This window comes from Etheostoma cragini, chromosome 18, assembly GCF_013103735.1.
Source record: "Etheostoma cragini isolate CJK2018 chromosome 18, CSU_Ecrag_1.0, whole genome shotgun sequence".
In the NCBI taxonomy this organism is placed as follows: Eukaryota; Metazoa; Chordata; class Actinopteri; order Perciformes; family Percidae; genus Etheostoma; species Etheostoma cragini.
In genome coordinates, this window is record NC_048424.1 from 6,462,425 (window position 1) to 6,489,288 (window position 26,864).

General features: G+C 39.4%; 4 protein-coding genes across 7 annotated transcripts in view; 2 read left to right on the forward strand and 2 right to left on the reverse strand.

The window, feature by feature from the left end:
• The window catches only part of extl3 (exostosin-like glycosyltransferase 3), a 32,510-nt gene extending 15,877 nt beyond the window's left edge, over nt 1-16,633 (reverse strand). The window contains exon 1 of the mRNA XM_034901039.1: nt 16,431-16,633. The gene's annotated coding sequence lies outside the window, so the exon portion shown is untranslated. The remainder of the gene's footprint in view (nt 1-16,430) is intronic.
• On the forward strand, nt 16,376-24,201 carry riox1 (ribosomal oxygenase 1). 3 transcript variants are annotated; one of them, XM_034901048.1, is made up of 15 exons: nt 16,376-16,483; nt 18,582-18,728; nt 18,900-19,039; nt 19,547-19,646; nt 20,214-20,327; nt 20,669-20,775; nt 20,862-20,969; nt 21,079-21,113; nt 21,296-21,474; nt 22,151-22,255; nt 22,368-22,509; nt 22,659-22,779; nt 23,441-23,540; nt 23,626-23,712; nt 23,982-24,201. In XM_034901048.1, exons 2-15 carry the CDS (start codon nt 18,720-18,722, stop codon nt 24,039-24,041), a joined length of 1,407 nt encoding a protein of 468 aa, XP_034756939.1. In that variant the 5' UTR covers nt 16,376-16,483; nt 18,582-18,719; the 3' UTR covers nt 24,042-24,201. The 3 variants fall into 3 exon arrangements, with proteins under 3 accessions (XP_034756939.1, XP_034756937.1, XP_034756938.1); XM_034901046.1 differs by lacking the exon at nt 16,376-16,483 and adding an exon at nt 18,137-18,328; XM_034901047.1 differs by lacking the exons at nt 16,376-16,483; nt 18,582-18,728 and adding an exon at nt 18,183-18,328.
• Nucleotides 24,202-24,369: 168 nt separating this feature from the next.
• LOC117961992 (NADH dehydrogenase [ubiquinone] 1 beta subcomplex subunit 1-like) lies at nt 24,370-25,928 on the reverse strand. Its single transcript, XM_034901050.1, has 3 exons — nt 25,812-25,928; nt 24,796-24,940; nt 24,370-24,567 (listed from the first exon to the last, which is right to left on the reverse strand). The coding sequence occupies exons 2-3, from the start codon at nt 24,933-24,935 to the stop codon at nt 24,531-24,533; spliced, it is 177 nt and encodes a 58-aa protein (XP_034756941.1). The 5' UTR covers nt 24,936-24,940; nt 25,812-25,928; the 3' UTR covers nt 24,370-24,530.
• A 157-nt stretch (nt 25,929-26,085) lies between these two features.
• The window catches only part of cpsf2 (cleavage and polyadenylation specific factor 2), a 7,570-nt gene continuing 6,791 nt past the window's right edge, over nt 26,086-26,864 (forward strand). The window contains exons 1-2 of one of the 2 annotated variants that reach the window (XM_034901041.1): nt 26,086-26,249; nt 26,667-26,833. In XM_034901041.1, coding sequence (XP_034756932.1) covers nt 26,685-26,833 — 149 coding nt within the window. In that variant the 5' untranslated portion in view covers nt 26,086-26,249; nt 26,667-26,684. The other variant, XM_034901042.1, reaches the window with a different exon arrangement.

Sequence of the window (26,864 nt, forward strand, 5' to 3'; positions counted from 1 at the left end):
AGACCACCGATCAAACTATTTAAAGCCTTTATCGGCCGATAACGATCAGTGACCGATCAATCGGAGCACCCTTAAAATGTACATATATGTCACTTTATATCTTTATATAGTCCACCCTTATGTGCTTTATTGAAAATTATTGAATACTTTGCCATGCAGGCTTTATTCAAGAAATGGTAAAGTGCTCATGTTATGCTCATTTCAGGTTCATAATTGTATTTAGAGGTTGTACCAGAATATGTTTATGTGGTTTTAATTTTCAGAAAAAAAAACATATATTTGTGGGAGGGGGTGGAGGTTCAAATGTTTTGGCCGATCATGCAGACGACCCTGCCGATTTTGACACGCTCACCCGGAGACTGATGGCAGGATACATTCAGAAACCCGTATCTCACTCAAAACCGCATTGATGGATTTTGTCCAAGTTTGTATGCGTGTGGAAGCACCTTTTTTTTCATAATACAAACACATTAAATACAGTTATAACAACAACAGAGTTAAACTTTAAGTACCACACCCTGCATCCGCATTAAAAACTTTCCAGTGATGCTTGTGGGTGCTGCTTCCTGCTGCTCCTTTTATTATATAATAATGCTGAAGAGATGACAGTAAGGCCCTTGTGATCATCAGGAGTATTGGTGCGGTGATGGCCCGACGCAAGAGCAATTAAAATCACCCTTCATGTGGACCACATCCTACTCAGTGCAGACTATAGAAGTGCGATGACCTTTATCTCTCAGTGTGTGCTTTAAACAGTGAGAGAAGCCAAAGGAACAAATGGAGGCAGACAGGTAACCCATCCTTCAGTGTCCTATTGTTTGGAAACAAACATCACATGACTCGTCAGATGATGCATATTTATAACTGGGAATGCCATTATGCACGGCAAAGACAGGAAGAGATGTAGATAAACAAAAGAAGACACAGAGAGTGAGAGAACTAAAGAGAGAAGGAATGAGTTCATAATGATAGATGGGCCCGGATGCCTTCCAATCCAAAGCTTCTGCAATATGAAAAACATTACACAGGAGAGCAATTCAAAAAAAAGGTGCCCATGTCCTTGTGGGATGGCACATGTTCAACTTTTAAAAGACAATCCAAGGTGGAACCGACATAAAATGTATCCAAAAATATTCTTGACCATATCCAACTTGGCAACATCTGTCGCCCAATCTGAACACGTTCGGAGATGAGGCTGTGGGTTTGTAAGAACTAGGAGAGTGATAAACAAAATGCATCACACTGGCTTTGCAGCGAGTGCTAATCTGTCACTGAAGCCTCTGCTGTAAAACTATTGTGGCGTGAGCTGCGCCCACAGGGGTGAGGCGAGGAGAGACTCTCACTGTGTTGGGGAGAATGCGAAATGTGACAGCCAATTAGAGTCAGAGCAGACGTACAGACACAAAGGACTCCCCCAACAGCTTGCAGGTTTCTAATGAGCTCCAATTTCCAATATACATTTTTGATATTTAGTTGCCTTGTCTTTGCTAGAAACTTACACAGTAGGGAAAAATGTAATTATGGGTATAATTATGTTCTTCGGTTTCCCAAAGTTTCCTCATTAGCATTGTTTCTTTGCTCCTCCCTAAAAACCAACATGACATCTTGACTTTGCGTAAACAAACATGCTGACTTTCTTAAGCCAAGTAGCGTGTTATCTCTACGCATTTTCAGCTATCTGTACATGCTGTATACAGGGGACGTATATGGCCACTTGGCGTGTTATCCCAGAAGAAAGCAACGGTCGAGTTTAGGAGACGCGGAACACAATCCCCAGTTGAAATAAGTTGAACTTTGAGCGCAACGCGGCAAATCCGAGCGGTGCACAACGCTAGGGCTAGCGCGGAGCATAGTTGGGCGACACCGCCTTCCCTATAGGAATTCAATGGAACAGCCAGCGCAGAGCGGTTTTGCCGCTCATCACGTGTACACGTAAACAGTCCACAGTGGAGGGCTGGAAAGATAAGTGAACGTGTTTAAGTTGCAGACTGAATCTGCATTGTTCAGGTAAAAATGTATGAGACGAGTTCAGTGAGCAAACTCTAAGCAAGTCGCTCAACTAACTGCTCTTGATGTCGTGTGAAAAGCAGCATTAGAATGTTTTCTTGGCTTTTCCACTTCCTGCACGGTCTGGTCATACATTTAGCTTAAAAAAAAAAAATTGTATGTACATATGAGCTTGATTGCAAAAAAATGTTATCTAATGCAATTATGAGCCTGAAGAGTTAAATGTCTTTCTAAAGAGTCTATGTGAAGAATATCTTCCACATCTTTAAAGAGAACTGCAGGGACTCTAAAGCTTTGACTGACTGAGGATACTTTTGACTTGCTAATGCCACTATTGATTTGGTTTTGAATAATTTTTTACTTCATCTAAAAAGGCGCAGAAAATGTCCTACATGGTGACAGAGAGAAGAGAAAGAGAAGGGAGGAAAAAAATATTTGCAGAGAAGAAACCAAAACTAAAACTTGCTTCTCATATGTGGTCACAAACAGAAAGCTTCTGTCATATTTGTGAGTACACATGTAGAAGTTTGGGCTCTGATCCCAAAAATAAATTAACTGACCTAGCTCTCTTGATTTGTCTACACAGTTTGTGCCGATGATGAAACTCCTAAATTAATCAGTGAGGTTGGAGCTGATATTGTTGACTACTGAGGGGAAGAAACTACAAGTAGGAATCGACGCATATGGATTTTTTAGTGCCAATGCCGATTTTATTTCTCCCGTCAGCCTTAGCCAGTGACCGATACGGGCTGCCGATTTTCTTGAGCTGATATTTGGAGCTGATACTGCTTTTGCTCACTTAATTTAAATCATAAAAATGTAAACCCTGCCGTACGGATTTGTTTTAGAAATAATAAACAAAAACACAGATCAGTGTCACTTTAGCAACAATCTTAAATTCATATCAGCCAAATTATGTGTACAAAGTGTATCATATGGATGGGTGCACTGCATATGGTAACTGTGCAAAGGTAAAAGGCTTTCATGAACATCTACAACTCAGCCTTGATGATGCATTGCTTGCTGACATATTTAAAGACAGATATAATCAGAGCATTATAAATGTCCTTTAGCAACCCATTTAAATAACTCAAGAAAACAATAAACTTGAAAAGCAGACATTGAAATAAAGTGCTCGAATTGTAATTTAAGACATGCCATGGTGCCATGTATCTCACTCAAAGCAGCATTGATGGATTTTGTTTGATTAAATTGTATGCGTGTGGAAGCACCAGTGACACAAAATAACACCCCAAAGCCCAGAAAAAGGGATTTGTTTTTCATAATATAAACACATTAAATGCAGTTATAATAACGACGAAATTAAAGTTTAAGTACAACACCCTGCATCCGCATTGAAAACTTTCCAGTGATGCTGGTGGGTGTTGCTTCTTGCTGCACCTTTTATTATATAATAATGCGGAAGAGATGACAGTAAGGCCCTTGTGATCATCAGGAGTATCGGTGTGGTGATGGCCCGGCGCAGGAGCAATTAAATTTGCCCTTCATGTGGACCACATCCTACTCAGTGCAGACTATAGGAGTGAGATGACCTTTATCTCTCAGTGTGTGCTTTAAACAGTGAGAGAAGCAAAAGGAACAAATGGAGGCAGACAGGTAACCCATCCTTCAGTGTCCTATTGTTTGGAAACAAACATCACATGACTCGTCAGGTGATGCATATTTATAACTGGGAATACAATTATGCAAAGCAAAGACAGGAAGAGATGTAGATAAACAGAAGAAGACACAGAAAGAGAGAGAGAGAGAGCTAGAGAGTACAATGTGCATTATATGGATGGGTGCACTGCATATGGTTAACTGTGCAATGGTAAAAGGCTTTCATGAACATCTACAACTCAGCCTTGATGATGCATTTCTTGCTGACATATTATAAGAGATATAATCAGGTCATTATAAAATGTCCTTTGGCAACACATTTTAATAACTTAAGAAAACAATAAACCGGAAAAGTAGACATTGAACTAAAGTGCTTGATTTGCAATTTAAGACGGCCATGGTGCTAGAGGTGGAGGGGCGGTGAATGTGAACTGCACGTAAAACCGCAAATATCGGCCAGCTGATAAAATCGGTCGATCACAAACTACATTACTACTACTGCTGCTATCAACATTTAACTTTCAGTGGGGAGGCATTATCTGAAACCTACCAGAAGAAATGTTCCAGTAACACTTTATAAATATATATATAGTGCAAGGTCAAATGTTCCAGTTTGTTTGCCAAAGGTCCAAACTGTGGCCTGACTAAACTAGTGAAGACTTGTCCAGTCTCGTTTCTTTTCAGAATGTAAAAACCTTTGAAATAACACTTGGGTGAACAGCTCCTTTGCGCATTGGTTGTGTAAAATCTCATCTTCCTTTCTAAGCAGCACTGGCCGGCCAAGATTTCCTTAAAAGTTCCAATATTCTCATATGGGTCTTTTGAATATGGAACACTAAAACAACTTTTTTGGACAGTCAAAGTCCAAACAAGCTTCTCATCCATGTCCTTCAGCAGGGCACCCATGTTCCTTGTCACCAACTATATTGTCAAGCCCCTTCTTCCCAGGGAATTTCTGTGCTTGAATGCCTGCAACTGGTATTTGACCTATTCATTACCAAAAATTGAATTACAGACTGCCACATGGTACTCATTTAACCATTCCTCTCTACATAATTGCTTTAGGGCAACGATGAAAGGGAACATAAGAGTCTGAGGCTACAAACAGGCCTTTCACACACCATCCACCCTGGCAGAAACACAGAAAACGTCACCTAAAAAAGAAACTACAATCAGTTTAGGGATGAACACTGTATTTACCAGCACGGTGTGTGGCTACTCTGTGGCTCAATTAGTTTGTGTTTATTGCCTAAATTACTTTTCATTTTCATGCTTATACTGATCTCCCAATATGTACATATGCTACTTCATCTCACTCCTAAAGTACTTCTATCATCACATTTGACCTACTCAACAATGATATCCCAATTTCTATTAGATCAATAGTCTCCTCCAGCAGGGCATGCATTGTGGATTTCATGTAAAGTAAGCATTACGTGCTTCATAGTTATCCTTTCATTTCAGCTAAAATAAATACTAATTTGTAAAAAAAAAAATTTGACTGTTGTAATTTTTCTAACCAGGCGCATATGAAAGGGATCTCGCTACAGCTATGCAGAGTTAAATTGCAGTAAATTCTTTTCATTAGTCAAGAGGCCTGGGACATTTCACAAGCTGAAATGTCACATTTTTAAGGGCAGGGATGACATTTATTAGTCGCCTGGGCTATAATCAAGCTTTATCTGGAGCAAAGTGAATCCAGCAGGTCACAACTAAGAACTTCAACAGCTCAGTGTTACAAAACTTTGTCCAAGACAGGAAGAAGAATGAGGGGAGGAGAAAACATGAAGAGTACTTTTGTATTCAGGAGTGGACGCTGCTTCGGTGACTGAATATATGTCGACTTCACTGCAAATGAGGCTCTCGTGTGTCAAATAAAAAAACTTGCTGTCTAAATATGAAGAAGACGATTCCAAGGGGGAGGCAAATCCAAGATGCAACAACAGAACCTCCTTATATGCTAATTTTTCATTTCCTGAAGCCAACCCAATAAGCGTCAGTGCTTTTGGGAAACATCTAGTACAAAAACGGCAATAATTTTGGGGAGATTTAGGGAAAGCATTATTGTAACTACTTTAATGCTTTTTTATACACATTTATATAGCCATCTATTTACTGCACAGCTGAAAGTTAAATCAGTGTAACGATGAACACCACTGCTGCAGCCTTACTCTGGACCTCTGGTCTGGGGGAGCATTAGATTTGGACCAATCAATGCAGAGTAGAGGTATGGATGGATAACATCCTCTAGCATTGTGTTATTTCATATTACAATATTAATACAGTGAATTATCTTAAAGAAACATTTAAGACAGTTGATGGGTAAAATAACCAGCTATGAACATTAAGGCAAGGTACTTTCACACAATGATGAAAAAATGTAATAGAAATCCAATACTGCCTCAAAGCAGTCCTGCAGTGGCCGAACACAACCAGAGATGTTAATGGAATAAATTATGAGGCAACATATCTAACAGTTGCCAGATTTATATCATCTCACTGTAGATATTGTAATGTTGCCCAACCCAAGTGCTGATAGTAAATCATGAAATGTACAACACAAAAAAAATATTAAAAGGAGGAGGAGGGTGACCTTTAAGTTTAAGTGTGTGATAGAAAAATAAGAACACTTTGGTGATCCTATTGCTGATGATAACTTACTTTGATTAGGGATGCCCGAAATCGGCACAACATCGTTGACATTAATATTTCTGCCGACGAGCCTTGCCGATAGGGTGGTTTGTTTACTATGTGCACATGACGAACGTGAACGTAGCATGAGCGCCAGCAACTTAGACTTCCAACATGTCGGCTGTGTGGCGTAGGGTTGAGCGGTACTAGGGTATACCGCAGGGGCTTAAAAATGGCAACGGTATCAGTTTCAATACAGTTATTTAAAAAAAATGCAATACACTGATATAGGAGACAAGTATTGAATATTATATATATAATATATTTAATGTGTGGTTGTCATCAAGTGACGCGGCGATGAAAAAAGAGGGGTGGGGGGGACTTCTGCAGTTAGGCAGCATTTTGGGTTCTGACCTAATGAGTTTGAAATCCACAGTTTAGTGACGCCGTCTGAGCCTTACATCATCGCGTCATACGCACCAACGGACCTCAGCCTCCGAAGCAGGTGGAGACAGATTTGGCCCTTTTTGTGCAGGACGTGTGTGGCTCACAAAACAATATATGGAGCTTGGTTTTAAGTTTGATAATATATTAAATTGGGTCCTAAGGACTGATGCGTAGGTCTGGACTACAGCTGCTTTTTTTTTTTTTAACCACTGCATGTTTCAGTACGATGATTACTATGTCAGGGAAGCAATTGGCAGACCTGTTCAAGTAGGAGATGATGTACATTTTTTATTTGAAAATGTATTTTTATTTATTTTACACTAAGGACGGGAGTTTGAAGTCTGAAATTAAAAATAAATGTGGCACTGGCATATCATTTATTCTAATCCAAGTAAAATAACTGACCTATTTTTCATTTCGTTACACATTTAGGGTAGAATCAAATGTTGTTTGTCTTGTGTATTGCCTTTTCTACAACACATTAGTGTAATAAGGTAAAGGTAGTACAGGATAAAGAGACTTGGATATCTCTTTTTAAATAAATAAATAGTTATGATGTCATGTATTGCTACACTGTTCACCAGATACCATTTTGGGATGAGTTATGTGAAGGGAGGAAGACAGAGCCATCCAACAGAAAATTCCAGCCAGAACTTAAACCTACTTTCATTAGGACTTCTCTCTTGACTGACACACTTCTTTAAAGATGAAAGTACCATTAGGCTACATGAAGCCGTTTTATGTACCCCAACTGTAAACACATTGAGCAACTGGGGACGACTATAACTGACTTTATCCTGGGGATGTCCATGTGGTTGTGAACAACTGTCTACATATGACAGAGGCTATCACCTGTTATTAGGGGTGGGACAAAAATGGATTGATTCTTAATGCATCGCAATTCTCTATAGAACGATTCAATGCCTGATTCTCATGAGTTACTAATCAATTTAAAAAAGAAAAACATATACACATTTATAAATATATATTTATACATGTGAGTGTGAGTGATATATATGTATATATACACACACACACACACACACACACATATACATATATATATATATATACACACACTTTTTTTTTCTAAATGTGTTGATTTTTATTTAAAGTGTTACTGTCTCCAGACATTTACAAATCTGAAAACCGGGTGACTGAAAGACAATGGGATGACTGAGCCTCTGACGTGGAGGATTACTTTAAGAGAAGATGACCTTCACAAGCATGTTGAAGGCTTTAACATGGAATGATTACAAAATAAAAACTCCAGTAGCAAGAAAAATGTCATTAAAACTTATGTGACAAATACTGTATATGTCAAAATCTAACAAACTCAGATTTATATGTATATAATTTTTTTTTAAATGACGTGTAGAAATGTACATAAAACAATGGTTTCATCGAGATGCATCAAGACGCATCAAATCGTTGGCCAAGGAATCGAATCGTGAGGTGCCAAGAGATTCCCACCCCTACCTATTATTACAAATTATATACTCTCACCATCTTTAATTTTTTATGAATAAAAAACAAACACGCATGGGTGTTTTTCCACAGCAGATTCTCTGACTTGTCAAACACAGGACTAAAAACAACACCATTAATGTGTCAGAGCATTTGCATGGCTTACTGGCAAAAAAAATGGAAGCGAGCCATCATTAATGGTATTACGTACGTCTGTGTGTTTCCTGCTGTAATTAGTCAAAATGTCTAGTGTGAAAAAAGCCCATTTAGAACAGAAAGCCCCAGTATGACCTCAAATACACCTGCTGGTATTTAGGCAGCAACTCCCTACTTAGTTTTAACCATTTTCAAGGTTAACATTTTTCCAGTATGGTATGTAATAATAATAATATAGCATGCCAAGAAAATGAATTATTGTGCCTTTCTACTCCGTCTACCCCTTGAAAACAAGTGAACAGCTGTGCAATCTCAACAGTGTGCAAGCGGCAGCATGGTTCCAAATATTTGCCTTGACGACAGAATCTAATTCTGGAGGTCTCGGCTAATTCCCTCTCCCGGCATCAACAACCATGCTGTGCCAGCCCCGCAATATCAGCAGTTTGGCTAAATCTGTAAACGGGACTAGTTTGTAAGCCATGATAATTACATAAAAAATAGACTATGTCTGGCTAACAATCAAACGTGATTTAAATCCACTGAGAACTGTCCCCGTTCAATAAAAGGGCAATTTAAACATATATCACTTTGATGCTGTTAGCACAAATAGATATTCAAAGTGGCATTTCATTTGTAGATATCAAACCGTTAAAAAAAACTGACTATGGAGTTAAAAACTAAAATGTATTGGCACAACATAAAACCCACAGCTGGTACATGTCAACCGAATAGTTAGATGGACACTAGGCGTAGGAGAAGTCCATGCACATAAAATCAATTTTGGTTCCAGTTGTTTTTGCAAGTTGCACTAAATAGTAGAGCTGGGCAATATATCGATATTATCGATATCATGAAATTCGACTAGATATCGTCTTAGATTCTGGATATCGTAATATGGCCTAAGTGTGGTCTTTTCCTGGTTTTAATGGCTACATTACAGTAAAGTGATTTACTGCATTTGCTGCTCTTACTAGACTGTTGTAACTGTTCTATTATTAGCCTCTACCCACTTAGTTATTTTGTCCACATTACTGATGATTAATTATCAAAAATCTCATATATATATAAATATCGTAAATATTTTGTGAAAGCACCAATAGTCAACACTACAATATTGTTGCAGTATCGAGGTATTTGGTCAAAAATATTGTGATATTTGACTTTCTCCACAACGCCCAGCCTTACTAAATAGTATTGTTTCTTTCATGTATGGCTGCAACTAGCAATTATTTGTATTATCTTATTAATCTCTTGATTACTTGCGCAATTAATCATTTAGTCAACATAAAACGTTTCAATGTTAATGCAAAGTATGAAAAAGAAAAGTCTATTAGATGTGCAAGGGGACATGTTCAAATGTCTTGTTTTGTCCGACCAACAGTCCAAAACACTGAATGTTTGGATTTAAATGATAAATTACAAACAATTATTAAAACATTATCATGAGCATCAAACTTGTGGCTTATTAATTTTCTGTCCATCAACTAATTGTTTAGGCTACACTACCACTAGTTATATTGTGTTAATAAAAATCCTTCCATGTTAAACTCCCCTTGCACACATATTACAAATAAAAAAGTAGATGGGTAATATAGCAAAATTAACACACACGCCCTGAAATCCTGCCCTACTAACAAATAAATCCTCTAGTTATCTTTCCACAGCAGTGGCAGCAGTCTTGCTTGCTGTGTCCTCCTGAGAGCTCTTCCTCTCCCCCTCCCGTGCATGCTAGCGTAGACCATTACAGATCGACTCAGCCTGACAACAGCTGCCAGAACCCTCATCCCCCAGAAACTGATGGATTGTGGGAGGAAAGCCCGGGTGATTAGCCCCTGACATAGGAGAATTATTGCAATATACCACCACAAAAGATGTTGCACCTGAGTGTTAATGTAGGGCATTCACACTATTACTAAGCCATGTTGTTAATGTCCATTCAGCCTTTCAAATGCATTGGGTTAAACTCAATGTGTCAACAACAACAACAACAGGTGGCAGCATTGTGTGGGGGAACTAATCAAATTTGTCAGTATCTATAGTAAAAATAAATAAAGGATATATCATATAACATATGCGTATTCTATTCTGTGATTTGTTTAAAATAAAGTACTGACCATCAAATATTAAATTTTTTCTGGCAGCAAAGTGTATTTTTAACTGCTTCAGTCAAATAAGGCACTTACCTTGAGCTTGACAGTGACATGAGCTAACTAAGGTCCCCTGGAGGTAGGCAAATAGTGCTTTTATTTGAGAAAGTAGTGCTTCTTGGGAAATGAATTAGCCGAGAAATTCTACTGTTTGACTAGCAGGTATGACACAGAGAGCTGATATTTGCTTATTGAGCCTGCGTCTCTCTCTTTTCGCAGTATTTTCTGCTCTCACTGCTACGAGCTGCCACATCAGTTCCAGTCAGAACTTTCATTCACGCCATTCATTTCTCTCTTGCCTAGTGCAATAATTTAAAAAAGAATCTTGCCGTTATTCAATAAACATACAGAACAAGCTGTCCTGGGTTAATGTAGCCCAACTCCTACTGCCTCTTAAAGGAGATATTACTTTGAGTAGAAGAGCTTGGGAACAAACAGCTATTCAAGGAGAGTTAAAGCTCTTCACTTTCTCCTACAAGCGCAGGACAGTTTAACAGAATGCAAGTCAAGAGTCAGCGGCTTCATTCAGTGATTCATCTAAGACCCTCATTACAAAGACGTGGCAATTAACTTCTAAGCCTTAACGTCAGACAAAATCTCTTACTGTGGTATGTGGAATTTTAACTGCCTAAAAACAATAATCAGAGATAATAAAGAAATAATAAAGAAATACTCCATCCCTGATATTAGTGTAGTGGCGTGTCATAACCCAACGCCTACCATGTCGCATGCCAACCAAAGAGTTCAGGAGAATTCTAAATCTTTAATTCTACCACATGAGACAGGGACCCACCGAGTTATGCTTTAGCATGGATTGGAGAAGTAAGGTGTCTTCACTATCCCTGACCAGCTTGTTTAGGTCCAGTCTGTCAAACCCCCACACCAAAGTACCCTTTTTAACTGTTAAAAACTGCCTAGCAATACAGCTGTTCACACAGCTGTTTGCACCTAAACAACAAAAACATAATTAGCACTGCATAACATTACTTTTTACAAGCAACAAAGACTCACCTAAACATTTCCAACACTATTTTAACTGGACATATTGGCGCCATCTATCAGCTGCCTTGGACGCAGATTGAAGGACTTTTCATCCCTTTTAGCTCCAGTTTGATTAGTCAGTCACACCCCATTCACAACCCTTTTTCCCTGCAGACATTTTAAAACATCATGACAGAAAAGGATGTCACAGTCCGAGGGCATTGGTATTGTGCATGCTGTTCACTGGCATGGGATCCTAGGACAATTCAATGAACGCATGGCCCAAATCAATAGGGGTTTCAGTAACACCTCTCTACTTCTCCTGCTATGAACATTTGAAATGGCTTCCCTGAAATAAGGAATATCACTGTACGATTTTACTCTTGCTGAGTCTTATGGTAAATGTATGCCCCTGCGTTAAATCAATGCTGTAGGTACGTGTGTAGGTACGTGGAAAAACAAACCCTACACCGGAATACTTTTCAGACACAAACTGGCTCCTCAGTGTTGAGCATTAAAAAATGCCTAGTCATTAAACACCAAATTACAATATTTTAAGAGTAAATCTCAACATCTTCAGTGGGCCATTAAACACAGAGCATGCTTCTACCAAGATATAACGCTTGTGATTGGCTGCCTTACGTTACATGTCGTAGAGACACGCAAGTCTAACTCTTACGCACAGACACAGGGTTTATGTAGTAGGAGATGGAAAGAAATAGATTTGGGCCATAATGTGTAATAAAGAGAAAGTTTAGTTTCTCCTGCTTTGCCTCCAGAGTCGGTACTAGCTCTGAAGCAAATCCCCCATCGTTTTCTCACTCACTCTACCACACACTCCCCACACATATACACACACACCGGCCTTAGGGCTGCACAAATAATCAAATTTGAATCATCAACGATCATCAACAATCACAATTTTGGCTTCCCACGATCAAATGTGCGTAATCAAGCAATGTTTTAATGCTTCATTCCACTCATAGAACGCTCTGTTTTTTTTGCAAAGCCCATCTACTGCTCCGTAAACCACTGTCTGATCATGTGCCAGTCAGAGTTGTTCCCTGCACCGCGCAGCTTAGTTTCTAGATGGAGACAGTCACAGAAGACAGTAAAGTGAAGACAATTCAGATAGCATATAGCAGTTGGTTATACATTGGTCACAAGGTTTACTAGTTTACCAGTAAACGCAACATTTTGTCCCGTCTGTGTTGTTTTTCAGACAACAGCAGTGACCAGTAGTTTGTGTCTGTTAGCTCACAGGGCTCTAGGGTGCGACTAACATTTTCCCTCTTGGTCGTATAGATGCCAATATCCGCGCATCCGCTGCCTCTCCTCAAGTGAAGCAATGTTGTTTATATTGATATGGTTTTCCTTCGCGTTACATGGCCCATTTCATCTGTAAAGCCGTGCCTGTGTTAGTATGTCTCCTCTTACTCTCCGCGCAGCCCCGCCTCCATTCACTCACACACTGCACCCAGCAACACGAAGAGACACAGCGGCGATCCACACTTCTGGTATATGTCCACAGTTTTAATTGTTATCAACACAGCTCATACCCTCATACTTAACAATGTATATTGTTAAGTATGAGGGGAAAACCTGTATTTGTAACAGTATTTTCACTGGTAAATCTGCAATTGCGGCCGCAACGCCTAAAAACACAGAAGAAGTTTTTGAATGCAACTAACTTCAGTTTGTAAAGTAACAGCGTGTGAGACGGTGTCTGCTGGACCTAGGCAAGAGATGGCCCATGGCCACAATATCATAGTTCACAAAAATGCAGCACAGTGACAATACAGACATTTCATATGAACACAATGTGTCCAACTCTGCTGACCCAGCCATCCCTCTGTGAGTACGTCCATCGCACTCCCCCTCTCTCCCCATCTCTTTTAATCAATTATTGTTGAAAAGAAGGGAAGGAGCTTTCTCAGGGATGCTTTGTGAGAAAAAGAGAGGGCAAGTAGATGGGGTTAGAAGTGAGTTAAAAGAGAAAAATAAAACAACAAGCTTGAGCTCCTCAAGACTCAGTAGCTTTATGTTGTCAATTCTGCCGGTAAAGTGAATGGCGTTACCACCGAAAAATCATTGGATTAAACCTTAGCCTACAACATATGTTGCAGCCCGGATGCAGCCCATCTAGCAGCTGAGCAGGCACAGAGCACAAAGGGTGACTTGGCAGTTCGCTAACTTGTTGCTCTCTCTACCAATTTGTGTCGCCCTGTTTTAGGCTACGAAACGTGCATGCAGACTGAAATTCAGCCATGCCGTTTTGTCTGGATAAAGATAATGTGTTAAGATGAATTTGAAACAGGTATCTGTTAGTATTTCATCATCAGCACCCAAATTTAAGTTTTGAATTTCTAAAATCAAATGCTATCTTGCAGCTCAATGGGATATCTTTTCTGTTTTTTAAATTCCAATAATCAACAATGTCGCAGGCCAAAACAATGTGCAAACACTACCAATTACCAATTATGCCACTAGAATGGTCTCTACCCATATGGAAAATTCAGAAAAATGGGAGCATCAGGCAGGCGGCCAAGTATTTAATGAGGGCAGCGCATCTAAGAGGAACCTTGTCACATAATTAAAAGGTTGATTTCACAATTTTTCTGGATTGTGGCATTATTTTGATAACCACGTGACCTCAAGAAAAAGAAAATCACTTACAGACAGCGTGGTAATCACGCCCCTGTGAGACAAAGATCAATATCCTTGTCCACAATGGGACACAAATTGGCCTGTACAGTCCATATTAATGCATGCTGTGGTACATTCAAACCATAACAGGCAATGACAGTTTGTGTTCATTCATAGCTAAAAAAAACAAACAAAACATAGGTCCACAGCTGCTGTTTATACATCAGTGCAGATAACAAATATAAGAGAGATAACAATGCCTCCAAATAAAAACAACAGCAATCTGCTGTGATACATTTACCAGTAACTGAACCAGAAAATCTACAATTTAAACCTCTGCTGGGCCTAGGGTAACTGCGGCCCAGTGGTCAACATCTCACACTGATGCTCAAAAATCAAATGATACATGACAAATATATCTGATAATAATCAAAAAGTGATACGTATTAGTTTGGAAGTGAGGACATAACTTACGAACCAGGCAGTTATTGAAATCTAAACCATAACTTTTACTGCCTCCATCCATCAGGTGATTATTTTGAGTTTTCACACAATCAAGTCTCTGCACTCCCTTTTTAGTTTCCGCTCCATCATCGGATTGAGGACTCTGCATGTGTGTGTGCTTTGCGAGTTTTCCCATCAAGTTCCAGCCTTTGGGATAATAAATTTAAAAAATATTTGACAAAAGCATCCTCCTGCCAAGTAAAAAAAAATGCACAAAGGCATGCTATGATGATGCATGCTGCCACAAATAAACTGACCAAAAAGCTCTGGGCCAACATGTCCGGAAAGACCGCTATTAGGTGATAAACTTTGGGCTTAGAAATCCAAATGAAAACTGATTTACTGGTTACTAAAGAATGTTGTAAAAGCAATGCCCTGGGCAGTAGCCTCAGTGTTCCCACAAACACGCTAAGCCTGGCCTTCATATAGACTAGTGGGGTACATTCCACAACTACAAGAGGCCGGCTACCGTCATTCAACTCATTATATCATGGTTGTTCTAAGATCATGGTTAAGTCATTGGTTGATTACCACAAGGCAAATTATAAAACTTCTGCACTCAAGTTAATTAGGAACATCTAGCTAATGCAGACCTGCAATAAATCCTACCTACATGTAGGTTGTAATGGTCAGATGCTGGTTACAGTGTTAATAAACTATATTCTAGGTGATTAATGAGGCTGTAGTTTGTGGTGCTGATGAATTGTATGATATGGCAAAGGAGTCTAATTAAAAGAGAGTTTACTTTGGAAAAAAAAAAAGGACATATGGCACCAACATATTCTAGTTACATTTAAAGCTGTATTATAGGGAATCAATACCGTATAATTGAGCAAAAATTTGATCCGAGTGTATATATTAGCAGTAGGCATACTGATGGCAGCAATGTATGATGAGCTCCTCTATGATGAGCAGGTCACTCTGAATCTCATTGCAAATACATAGTTACACTAACAGTTAATGCTAACAGTTAATGCCACCTTACTCAATGGAAAAGGTACAACATGAGTGAAAGAGCAAGTTTGCAAATAGCTTATAAGAGACCCTAGTTCGTATTTGAACATAAACAGAACTTCTATTTCCAAATGCTTCGTTTTATAATGGAATCGTCAATAATAACACCAGCTATTATAGTTTTCGTGCATTAATATGTACTATAATGAACGGTCGTAGAAGAGATCGTCAGTGTAATAAAGCATGTTGACCTAACCATCTTGATGGTTTTCGTAATCAGCATTCACTGTACAGCATACATCATTCCCATGTGTATGCTTGCCTGCCACGAAGCACGTCGACAAAAACGCCGTTAATTGAGTTCGGCGTGACATTTCACCCATACTAATCGAGCGGCACATTTTTTCAGCAGGGTGTTGAGGGTTTAAGAATCAAAAGGGGGCCTAAATAATAACGTGTTTAGAAGACCAACATATATTGGTCATATACAGACTACTTCCACATCTACTTCTACGCTACATCGCGGCAAAGCACCGACCACACTGGCTTGGTTGACGTGTGCCTCAGTACAGATCAAAGCAAAACAGACTCACGACTTGCAGCGGCTACAGAGAACGACTAAGTCTTTCTAAAAACTATCAACCTTTTACATTTACACCAGTTAGAAATTCCGCGACAAAAACACAACGAGGAAAGTGGACACACTGCTATTGTATTAATTATGGACAGGGGGGTTGCAGGGGAAAGATACAAGGGGCCATATGTCTCATCTGGCCAATTAGCTAGCCTGCTAGCCAGCAGCGGTCACAACAAAATGCATTTGCTCTCAACTACACTGGCAGACCAACGTTAGCTTCAGTAGCTACTTACCCCAGCAGAAGAGTCCAGGGTGTCCTACAAACTGAGTCCCAATCGTCCAGCAGGTTTGTCAAACCGTCAACATATATTTTATATGAATTTAAAACGACTACAGTCACGAGACAAGCCTGTGCTGTTGCTGCGTGTTCCGTTTGCACCGCTTAAAAGCTGCATTGTTGGAGCGACGGCTGGACAAACAGCACCAACAGCACGCCGCTAAGCATTGTGGGAAACAGTGTTGTTTAACCCTATCGTTCAAACACAAGTATTGTGGAAACGCTCCACCTAGTGATCATTGTGGGAACTATGTGGTGACACGTAGTAAGAGTAATTTACTGTATAAATTGCAGTCGTTAAAAAATATGTCTTAATCGTGAACTTAAAACGTCATCTTTCAGAGGTAAATAGTTATTTTATATAATTTGTTTGTTGGTGTTATTGTTTTATTGTTTTATGATATATGGTTTACGGATGGGAAGGACATCTACATCTTCAGGATACTTTTGGTTGTTTTACTTTATTTTATTTGCTTTTGTTTCAGTGTGCTGTAGCCTATTACACATCATTCCCTTTTCATTTACAAAGGACGAAAAACAGATAGCAGAAACAGCACAGCAAAAAACATAAACAAAGATGCTGTGATTCTACAAACGTACACAACCGATCATTTTTGCAACAATGTTTTGATGAAAGACACAAAAAACAAATGCATTTTTACCATTGTGCAAATGTGGAAACCAGCATAGAGGAGCATGCTGAAACACACAACAGCCTTTTAAGTATCATTAGTGAAGCAGTACACTCAAACTGATCATAAGACGTGTGACACTAATCATCCCTTTATTTTAAAAGGCAGCCAAGTTTATAATTTTGACTGAGAATATTAATAAATTGAACTGACCAAATGAGGTAGAGGATCGGCTAATGAGTGCTCATGTTTGAATTTAAAAAAAGAAAGTGTGAAGAAAGAAATAACAACATTTTCTGTTAGACATCTGGCAATCTGAATGGAAATTTATTCTAACTCCAGCTCTGGCTCACGGGCCTATCCTGTTCTTGAACAACATTATATTTTTGAGTAAGGGATTAAACTCTTCTGTTTTATTTGCTGATGTTTTAATTTACCTGTATGTTTTTGTACTTGTTTTCTTATTATGTTTCTTCTTTGTCACTTCACATTTTCCCTACTATGTTCTTGGTTTCCTATTTTTTGTTTGTTTGCTTTATGTATTTGTTGAACTATTTAGATAAAAATTTATAAATACATTTGTTTTTAAAATCCAATGCGCTCCTTTCAGTCATAAGTGGGCTGCAAACACATGCTTAAATTATACACTCCTTAGATGAGGCAAGCACCCTGCTTGGACTTGTTATGCACACACTGTAATAAATCGGAAATTGTCAAACATGTATTGATAGATTGTGTATAAGATAGAAGTGGATTCATATTAGGAGTAATTGATGAAAAACTCAACATTACACTGGGAATCGGCTAGTAAAGACATAATCGAAAGTGTGTAATCTTCCGTTTAAAGATAATTTAGAGATAATTTTATCTAATTTTAATTCAGTTTATTTCTTTGTCTTGTTTCCTGCCATCTACTGCTCCACACCACTCTAGTAGGTGGCGGGGATGCACCTTCAAGGTGATTGGCCAACCGCCAATAAAACTAAAGAAAAATGAAGAAAAAGGAAATTGGCTGCCACTTGCCGTACAATTCCACAGATGGCAGTAGTGAGTCCATTAGAGAGCAAATGGACACAAATAGCCGTAGAAGAAGACTCTCCCGCAGTCGCTGGATGATGATGTCACATTCTTGAACATGGAGCGAAAACACATGTCAGCTTTTGCTTTGTATAAAACGTTATCAACCGACCTGCCTCCTCCTGCTACAAAACCTTCTTTGCAGGTAGATATCATCAAAACAATGTGGTAGGAACTGGTTTAGTCGTGCCTGGTAATTTGCTCTATGCTCTGTAGAGAGAGAGATAGAGAGAGAGAGAGAGAGAGAGAGAGCTGCAGGAGGGACAGTGCTGAAACTAGCACAGTCCTCCAGATAGCTAGTTAGCTATCAAATCATGTTATTTGCTTATCATTTCTCCAGGCAAACTATGTATCTTAACCGTGTTTAGCTATTTATATTAACTTGTATGATGTTCTAGGTGGCAGATAAGAAGAAAAGGAAAAAGGAGAATGGGGCTAATAAGGTCAACACAGTTAAAGCTCAATTAAAGCCTGAAAGGAAGAAAGTGCGAAAGAAGCTCCTAAAGACTGCAAAAAAAGAGGAGAGCCTTAAGGGAATGACAGAAGTAAGTGTGTACCTGCTGCAAAGATAGATGCTATGGTGTGCTATTTCCACATCATTGAAAAGTTATACGTTTATCTAAATGCTAACATGCTTTATAATTATTATATTAATATTATCTGTTTGACCATACTGCTCAGTTATGGTTCACAGAGTATTTATGCTTTTATTGCAGGATGAGGAGTGTGTGAATGGAGCTGGTGAGGCTCTGGAAGCTCTGCTGGCCGATCTGGGAAAAGTCAACAACAGCCGGGAGCGAGCGAGTAAGCTGTTCCAGTGGCTCATCAACCCCATTCCTGCAAAGTCCTTCTTCAGGTACAGATGAGTGTGTTGGTAGTTATTCGGTCATCTGTGCAATTAGTGCACAATGCTGTAAGTTTTCACATTTCTGTAGGCTGCTGAAGACCAAACACTGTGATCAAACAATGGATCAATTAATTATTGATCCAAAATCTAATCCAAAATTACAACAAAACAGAAACTTTGCAAAACTGGAAGGGCACACTGAGAGCACAGACCTCTGCCAAGGCATGCCCTATCTCGTAATGTTAACTTAATTTTTCCAGTCAGGAACAAATTTTTCCAATTTATTTTGACAGCACATGAATGCAGCACAACTTCTATACCTTGCAATTTTAATGGAAGGTGCAAATAATTTGTGTATTCACCCTGATTTGGATCCATTCCAATATTTAATCGGCCCACGCTACACCCTTCCACCAAGCTTTATGAAAATCCGGCGGAGGTAATAATACACCGTGTACAAGGTTTCATCTTTTGCTTGCGACCTTCACCGGCTAATATTTTTCCTCTTTCCGAAAGGGAAACGTGGGAAAAGAAACCCATTCTTGTTCAACGTAAGACTCCAGATTATTACAAGGGACTGTTCTCCACAGCAGAGTTTGATCGCATATTAAGACAGGTAAGGATCTGAAACATTACCTCATCCATCCTTACTTTAGCTATAATTCACCCACGTTTGTTGGAATATGTCAGTTATGTTATTATCAAGACGGATCTTCTACACAATACACATATTTACATTTATACACATTTATTGTTGTTCTACAATGGAAAGTGTAAAATTGAAGCTTTGAAGGTACTTTCCTTCATTGTATGTGGACGTTATTTGTCCTTTTTTGTAAACAAGTACTCAATGGGTGGTGGTAGCATATTTGACAAATAAAACACACATAATAAGAAGTCATTATTTTTTATCTTTAATGTGACAACAATGTAAAGCGCTTTATAAATAAAGTGATGATGATGATGATGAAGATGATGAAAATGAGCCACCTCGTTCTCTCCCTTTGCTTTTTTGTTGTATATTACATAGTTTTTTATTTATTTTTCTGATTATTTTATTTATAGTAGCTATGTGCCCATATTTGTTCTGTTGCCTGTTCGTCAATAAGTAAATACCAGATTTTGTCTTGTGTCTGTGATAGATGATGACACTGAACTACTAGTCTGCGTTGTTTAATTTTAGGAGGATGTTCAGTATGGAGTGAACCTGGATGTCACGAGCTACACTAACGGCAAAAGAGAGACGCACAATCCTCCGGGGAGAGCTCTGCCGTTCACTGTGTGGGACTTCTATGAGGTAAGGCTACACTGATGCAGGTAGCAGCTCTGTATACGGTATGCCATTATTTCTAATGCAACATTACTGTGATTCTGCGGTTTGAAGATTTTTAAAGTTTGGAAATTCTCCTTGACCACCTTTTTTAAAACGCAATTAGATGTATCAGGCCCAAAAAATGTATGCAGCCTTTAAAACCAGGAAAAAAAACTACTACTACTACAAAACACCTGAGAACACCATGTTATGATATTCAAAATATAAGACAATATCTAGTCGTGTATATTGATATATTGCCCAGGCCCAGTATCAGCGCTGCCATCGCAGATTATTAATCTCATCATTGGATCTCCATTCCCCAGAGTGGCTGCTCCCTGCGCATGCTGAATCCCCAGTCTTTCTCCTCCACGGTGTGGAACGTGCTGTCCATCCTCCAAGAGCAGTTCGGCAGCATGGCAGGAGCCAACGTGTAAGTATTTGGGACAGTGATTGTCTTGGTTAACCTTTTAAGATGCTGTCAGTCACTTTTAAAAGTTTTTTTTCCCTTTTAACCAGATACCTGACGCCACCTGGAACACAAGGCTTTGCTCCACATTATGACGACATTGAGGCGTTTGTGGTTCAGCTGGAGGGGAAGAAACATTGGAGAGTGTACAACCCAAGGTGAGATACAGTGAGGAACCTTTTTTTAAAAGAGCAGAATCGGGGGGGAGTGAGTGAGAGATTTATGCCAAGAAACACACTGAAGTTGTTTTTCTGACTTTTTTCTTAGGACGGAAGATGAGGTCTTGCCTGTGCTTTCGAGTGGTGAGTAAAATAATCATAATCATTATTTCATTAATAGCTTTGTTTTTTAAAGTAAAAGCCATTTGTCATTGGTTGGAAACAGGATTTATGGATAATTACGTGCAGTTACCCATACTGTACGTTATTGGCTTCACACACATCTACAGCTGTCATTTCTCAGATGTTTTGCGTTTCCTTTCCAGCCAACTTCGATCAAGCAGACATCGGGAAGCCGATCCTGGAAGTGGTGCTCGAAGCCGGGGATCTCCTTTACTTTCCCCGAGGATTCATCCACCAGGGCGACTGCCTCCCAGACGCTCACTCCCTCCACATCACCATCTCCTCTCACCAGAAGAACAGCTGGGGGGAATTGCTGCAGAAGGTGATATTCTCTGATCCAGGCTCCACTCAGAAACCTACATGGTTAACAAAAGGCAGCATCAGTGCACGGTCACATCGCCACATGTATTGATAAAGCATTACAGGAATAGTGTAGTTACCAATAGTGTTTCCCTTAAACTACTTGACAGACAGCCGATCTTAAAAGCTTTTAAACAACGTTCTTCTTGTTGAGTTGTTGTAACATGTGGGGTGGAACAATCCATAGAAATCAAACAAGAAAATCTTGTGGCATTGGTGACAGTAGCTCAGTCAGTAGAGAGTTGGGTTGGGAACCGAAGGGTCGCTGATTCAATTCCCATACGGACCAAAGTATGGTGGTGGTCACCTCCTGGGCATTGCCAAGATGCTCTTGAGCAAGGCACCTTTCTCCATTAGTGCATATATAGGTATTGAGCATGTGTGTGTGTGTGTGTGTGTGTGTGTGTGTGTGTGTGTGTAAGTCAGGCCTGTGTGTAATAAAGTGTAAATTGTAATTTCCCCTTGCGGGACTAACAAAGTATACATTATTATTTATTAATAATAATATTTTCTCGTGTGCAATATCCCAGTATTGATTCTGGATAAAAGTAGCAATACAGTAAACCACTTTTACCAGTTTTTTTTTTGTTTTTTTTATATGTTTTTAAATGTTTCCTTTTCATCTGCCCTTTTTTCAGTTGGTTCCAGCTGCACTGGAAATAGCCATGGAGGAGGATGTGGAGTTCAGACAAGGATTACCTCTGGATTACCTGACATACATGGGAGTACAGAACTCTGACAAGGTACATTCATCCGTTATTTTCTATTTCTTTGTCACTTTCTGTTAGTATCACCATCCTCTGCTTCTCACCAATTAGCCACTCATAATGACCCAAGTCCTCCTCATGTGCGTAGGATGACCCACGCAGGACAAAGTTCTTCTCGCGAATTGAGAGTCTGATGAAGAAGCTTATTACTTATGCCCCGGTCGATGCTGCCGTGGATCAGAAAGCCAGAGACTTCCTCCATGACTGCCTTCCTCCCATGCTCACACCGGGTATGTGATGGCTGCATCGGTTCTGGCAAATCACTTACTTCGAAGGACAATTGTACTATAGCATGAAAGTTTTAATGATTATAACGCTGCAGGACAGCCTGCAATGCATAATGCTTCTGATTCTAAGAATTTCATGTCATCTCCCACAGAGGAATTGGCCAGCAGTGTGCAAGGAGCATCTACTAGGTGGGAGCGCGGGCAAGTTCTGGATATAGGTGCACAAATCACTACCCAGACCCGAGTCAGAATTCTCCGTGCTGGATGTGCCAGGTAATGCAAATGTTTACTGCATTTCACCGCACGTTCACACCTGGCAGGTTGGAAATGGACCATTCAACTGTGGAGCATAGCATTTACAGCCCTATTCATACGGGACTAGTTTTACCGGGGGACCTTGTGTGATTTAGAAATGACCCCCGCCATCTTTGTTTTGTTCAGAGGTTGCATCTCAGAACCCTTAAATTGCCCCCTTGACTCCTCCACTTGCCTCCCTTCCTCACATCTTAGTCCCTCCCACCGAGAAAGCACGAGCAAGTCATACGAGAAGAGAGGCAATGAGCAAATGTGTTTTTAGAGGGAGGAGACGTCCTTTCCTTCAGCGTCATATAAATTTGTCAGCTGTACGGGCGGAGTTAGCAACTCTTTGGGCTGCACGGCTTCTGGGAAGGCTGTTCTCGTGTATCCTCACCTATAGATGCTCGATGCTCGCTCCTTGGCCCTCAGGGCAGAAATAAGAGCTTTGAGACGGGCGTTACCAAGAAGGACCGCAACAACCTCTGGTTCAGTCGAAGACCGAGGATTCAAGGAACTATCACATAAGGGTTATAATATACAGCCCTTAAGTTGTCAAGAACACCTGCTTCAATGATTTGACGTAAAACCAGAAACGTAACTAATGGCAATGTTAAAATGTAACTTTTTGTCTTTCCAGGTTATGTAGTGATGGAGAAGCTGTTCATCTGTACTACACAACAGACAACTCCAGAGTTTACCACAAAGAGGAGCCCAAGAGTTTCGAAATAAAAGCAGAGGTAGACTGCAAGATCTGTGTAAAGCTCGTTTTGTACTTAGCGCCCTAATGATGTCACCTTCTAACTATATTTATTTTTCTTTCAGCACACAGATGCCATGGAGTTTCTAATCCATTCATATCCCAAATTTGTGACAGTAGGAAGTTTGCCATGTGATTCTGCAGACAACAGGGTATGTTTTTTTTAAGTGCATACAATCTGTGCTGATATGTGATACTACTGTACTTTCAGGCAGTTTGTTCTGTGCATAGTCTTATTTTAGAGGAGGGAGACAGGTATTGTATTTGACATTGGATGCAATTCTTTAAATATCTGTGTCATTCTCACCCGTTTCTCTCCTGTCCATTTTATGTATATATTTATTCTAAATTATTTGAGCCTGTTTTTTTGTAAAATTAATGGGTTGAGTTGTCCTTCACATGGTTTCCCCCCCCCTTCCAGATTGCTTTGGCTGAACTGCTTTTCGAGAGGGGGATTATCCACACTGCAGAACCTGTGTAATGGCCGAGGATTCTTCAGTCAAGCAGACTGCATGAATAGATGGCCTCTGTACAAAATACAAACATACTTCTTGCCCTCAGTCTTCTTTAGGTCTACTGGAAGGGTCACATTTAACAACCCATTTATGAATTTGCTCTCTGTTCAGCATCAAATAAACCAGTTTCACTTTGTCTGTGTTGCCCTGTCCTGTTAATCCTGTCATGACCCAAGTTGTGTGTTGTAAAATCCTCACCGTATCTCACCTTGGTCATGTCTCGCTTCACTTGATTAAAAAAACAAACAAAAAAGTGTCATGTTTTATGCAAGAAAAATCACCAAGAGGTACACGTTATTTTTAAGAGAGAGGGCATGTTTATTATCGGTTGATACAACTCAACTTAAAGGTTTATTAGAAGATCCAACTCAAACAGTTAAAGGACTCTTAAACATTCCGATTTGAGGGTTATTCACACTACAGATGACTGGACCCATTCCAGGTAGGGATAGATTCTACTTCCAGGTCACCTCCTCACCAGGCTTCAGCTCCCTACAGAGAACAAAAGTTAGAGTTGATTATACTTTATAAACATGTTTCCCTTCATCACTACGCATTATGCTGATTTACATGTATTGTAATTAAAACTTTTTTGGGCGGGAATGCAACAGCCACTATCACTTGACTAGGAAGTAAATACCACCCCTGGTCCTTAATTTAAAGGGGACCGGATTTACTTTTATACATATACTGTAGTGGAAAGTGCATTTTTATTCTTACCTGCTGAACAAAAGACTTTTGTTCCTGAAAGCTGTCAGCTTCTGGTCCTGCTGTTTGTCGAGGTACCATCCAATCACAAAGCCCATGGGCACTAAGATGTTCACCCAATGCTCACGGGCAAGTGCTACAAAGTTGACCATGGTTCCTACACAAATAAATACAAGACATATTGTAAGAAATTCTGTGGAACGTATTTGATACACTGATCTAAAACAGTTAAGCTTACATTTGCAGTTAGAGGGAGTGATGCTTTCACATTAATTTCATATGTTATTATTACATTTGCTGAAAAAACCTAAGTCACATTGACGCTGTTTGGACTTTTTGCTGACAGAAACCTAAATGGTAAGGGTTTTCTTGAGTCATTTCAACATGTGTCATTATAAACCAAATGGTATTTAGATAATGTATTTATCCCCCGCTATGTCACAACATAGGCGTAACATTTATTTATATTTTTTATTATTATAAAGTATGCCCTTTAAACTTGCATTAATTCAGTGTGCAGATTGGCTATGCATTGGGTATGCAAAATAGGGGTTATTATTTAAATGTACAAAAAATGTATATTGCACTTTCAAAGTTTCAGAGCAAATATATAGAAATGGGAGTCCAGTTACAAGTTGGTGCCAGGTGAGGATACGGTCTAATCCTCATTAATTACATATACCTTAGCTATTTTACATGAAACAGCAACGAGTGTAACAACGATTACTTTAAACCATATATGTGATAACGTTATCTATCATTTCACCATTTACATTGTCGTTTGCTTTCCCACAAAATGAGTTAAAATACTGAAAATACAGCTAGCTAGCCTAGCGTACTTCAAAAACACCAACTGCACCACAGCCACTGGCTAGCTAATCAGTTTGCTAGCTAGCATTGTGTCAGGTTTTCGTTAATAATGGTTTCTCAGTTAAAGTCGTTATTTTTGTATTTGGCACAGTTAATATTTTAGAGGGCAATGGCTCAAATAAAAAAGAGACACGATACTGGAATATGTAAAATATTACCTTCTGTTTACACCTAACCGTGGCCTTCAGCTCTTAGCTCTTCACTCACCAGGCAGAGGACATTGGACTCTACCAACTGTGCAAACGCGACAGTGGTACTTGAATAGTAAAAATAAATATTAACATAATTGCCCTTGTCGTGGGTTATCATATCAGAAGCACCATGTGAAAACCGAATATTAAAGCACAATAATTAAAATATAGTAGGATAAAATATACATTTGAGGTTTTGTCATAAAATCAATTTGTATTAACACCGCCATACTTGGTATGCTCCTCTGCCCTTTCACACATGATGCAGCGGCAGACATGTCTGCTAGCTAGTCGAGTGTGTACTAAAAACGCTATCCAAAATGTCTTAATGATGGAATTATAGAAAATTAACTTATTGTGTTTCTGTTTCAACGGGAGAACATTTATATTATCTCATATTTAGTGGTACGTTGCACCTTCCTTTGTCGAGCCAAGTCATTTAGCTACATGCACACACAAGCTAAATGTAGCTATCATGCTAGATAGACTTTACCGGGTAATTTGTTAACGTTGTTGCAATTGCGAACTAGCTGTGGCTTGCAATCAAACTATTTACGTTTATTTTACTAACTTCTCGACTAGCCTGCCACATAGTTAATCAGGCGACATTTGGCAACATTGTACTATTACATCGTATAATTTCAGTTTACAGTCGAACCAGCTTTGTGATGTTTATATTTAAATTAATTGAATGAGTTCCCGGTCGTAATCAAAATCATAAAGAGCCACGCCACTTTACGTAACGTAATGCAAGGTAATACGTTTTTGTGGTTGCGTTGTGGTCAGCATAACCTCATGCCAACAACCTAATTGTACTTTCAGCGTGACAACTGAAGGAAAATGACGTCCATTATCAAGTTGACAGCCGTGTCAGGGGTTCAGGAGGAGTCGGCCCTCTGTTACCTGCTGCAGGTGGATGAATTCCGCTTCCTTCTGGACTGTGGCTGGGATGAGAACTTCTCAATGGACATCATTGATGCTATGAAAAGGTAGTTAATGGATCCATCATCTGATTATATG

Bases quoted from the DNA above. Each gene is read 5' to 3' on its own strand.
- LOC117961992 (XM_034901050.1), bottom strand. From the start codon at position 24,935: ATGGTCAACTTTGTAGCACTTGCCCGTGAGCATTGGGTGAACATCTTA. The intron at 24,568-24,795 runs GTAAGAATAAAA...TGTTCTCTGTAG, and splicing joins AAAAGTCTTTTGTTCAGCAG to GGAGCTGAAGCCTGGTGAGG.
- riox1 (XM_034901046.1), top strand. From the start codon at position 18,242: ATGGAGCGAAAACACATGTCAGCTTTTGCTTTGTATAAAACGTTATCA. The intron at 18,329-18,581 runs GTAGATATCATC...ATGATGTTCTAG, and splicing joins CTACAAAACCTTCTTTGCAG to GTGGCAGATAAGAAGAAAAG. The intron at 22,780-23,440 runs GTAATGCAAATG...TTGTCTTTCCAG, and splicing joins CTCCGTGCTGGATGTGCCAG to GTTATGTAGTGATGGAGAAG.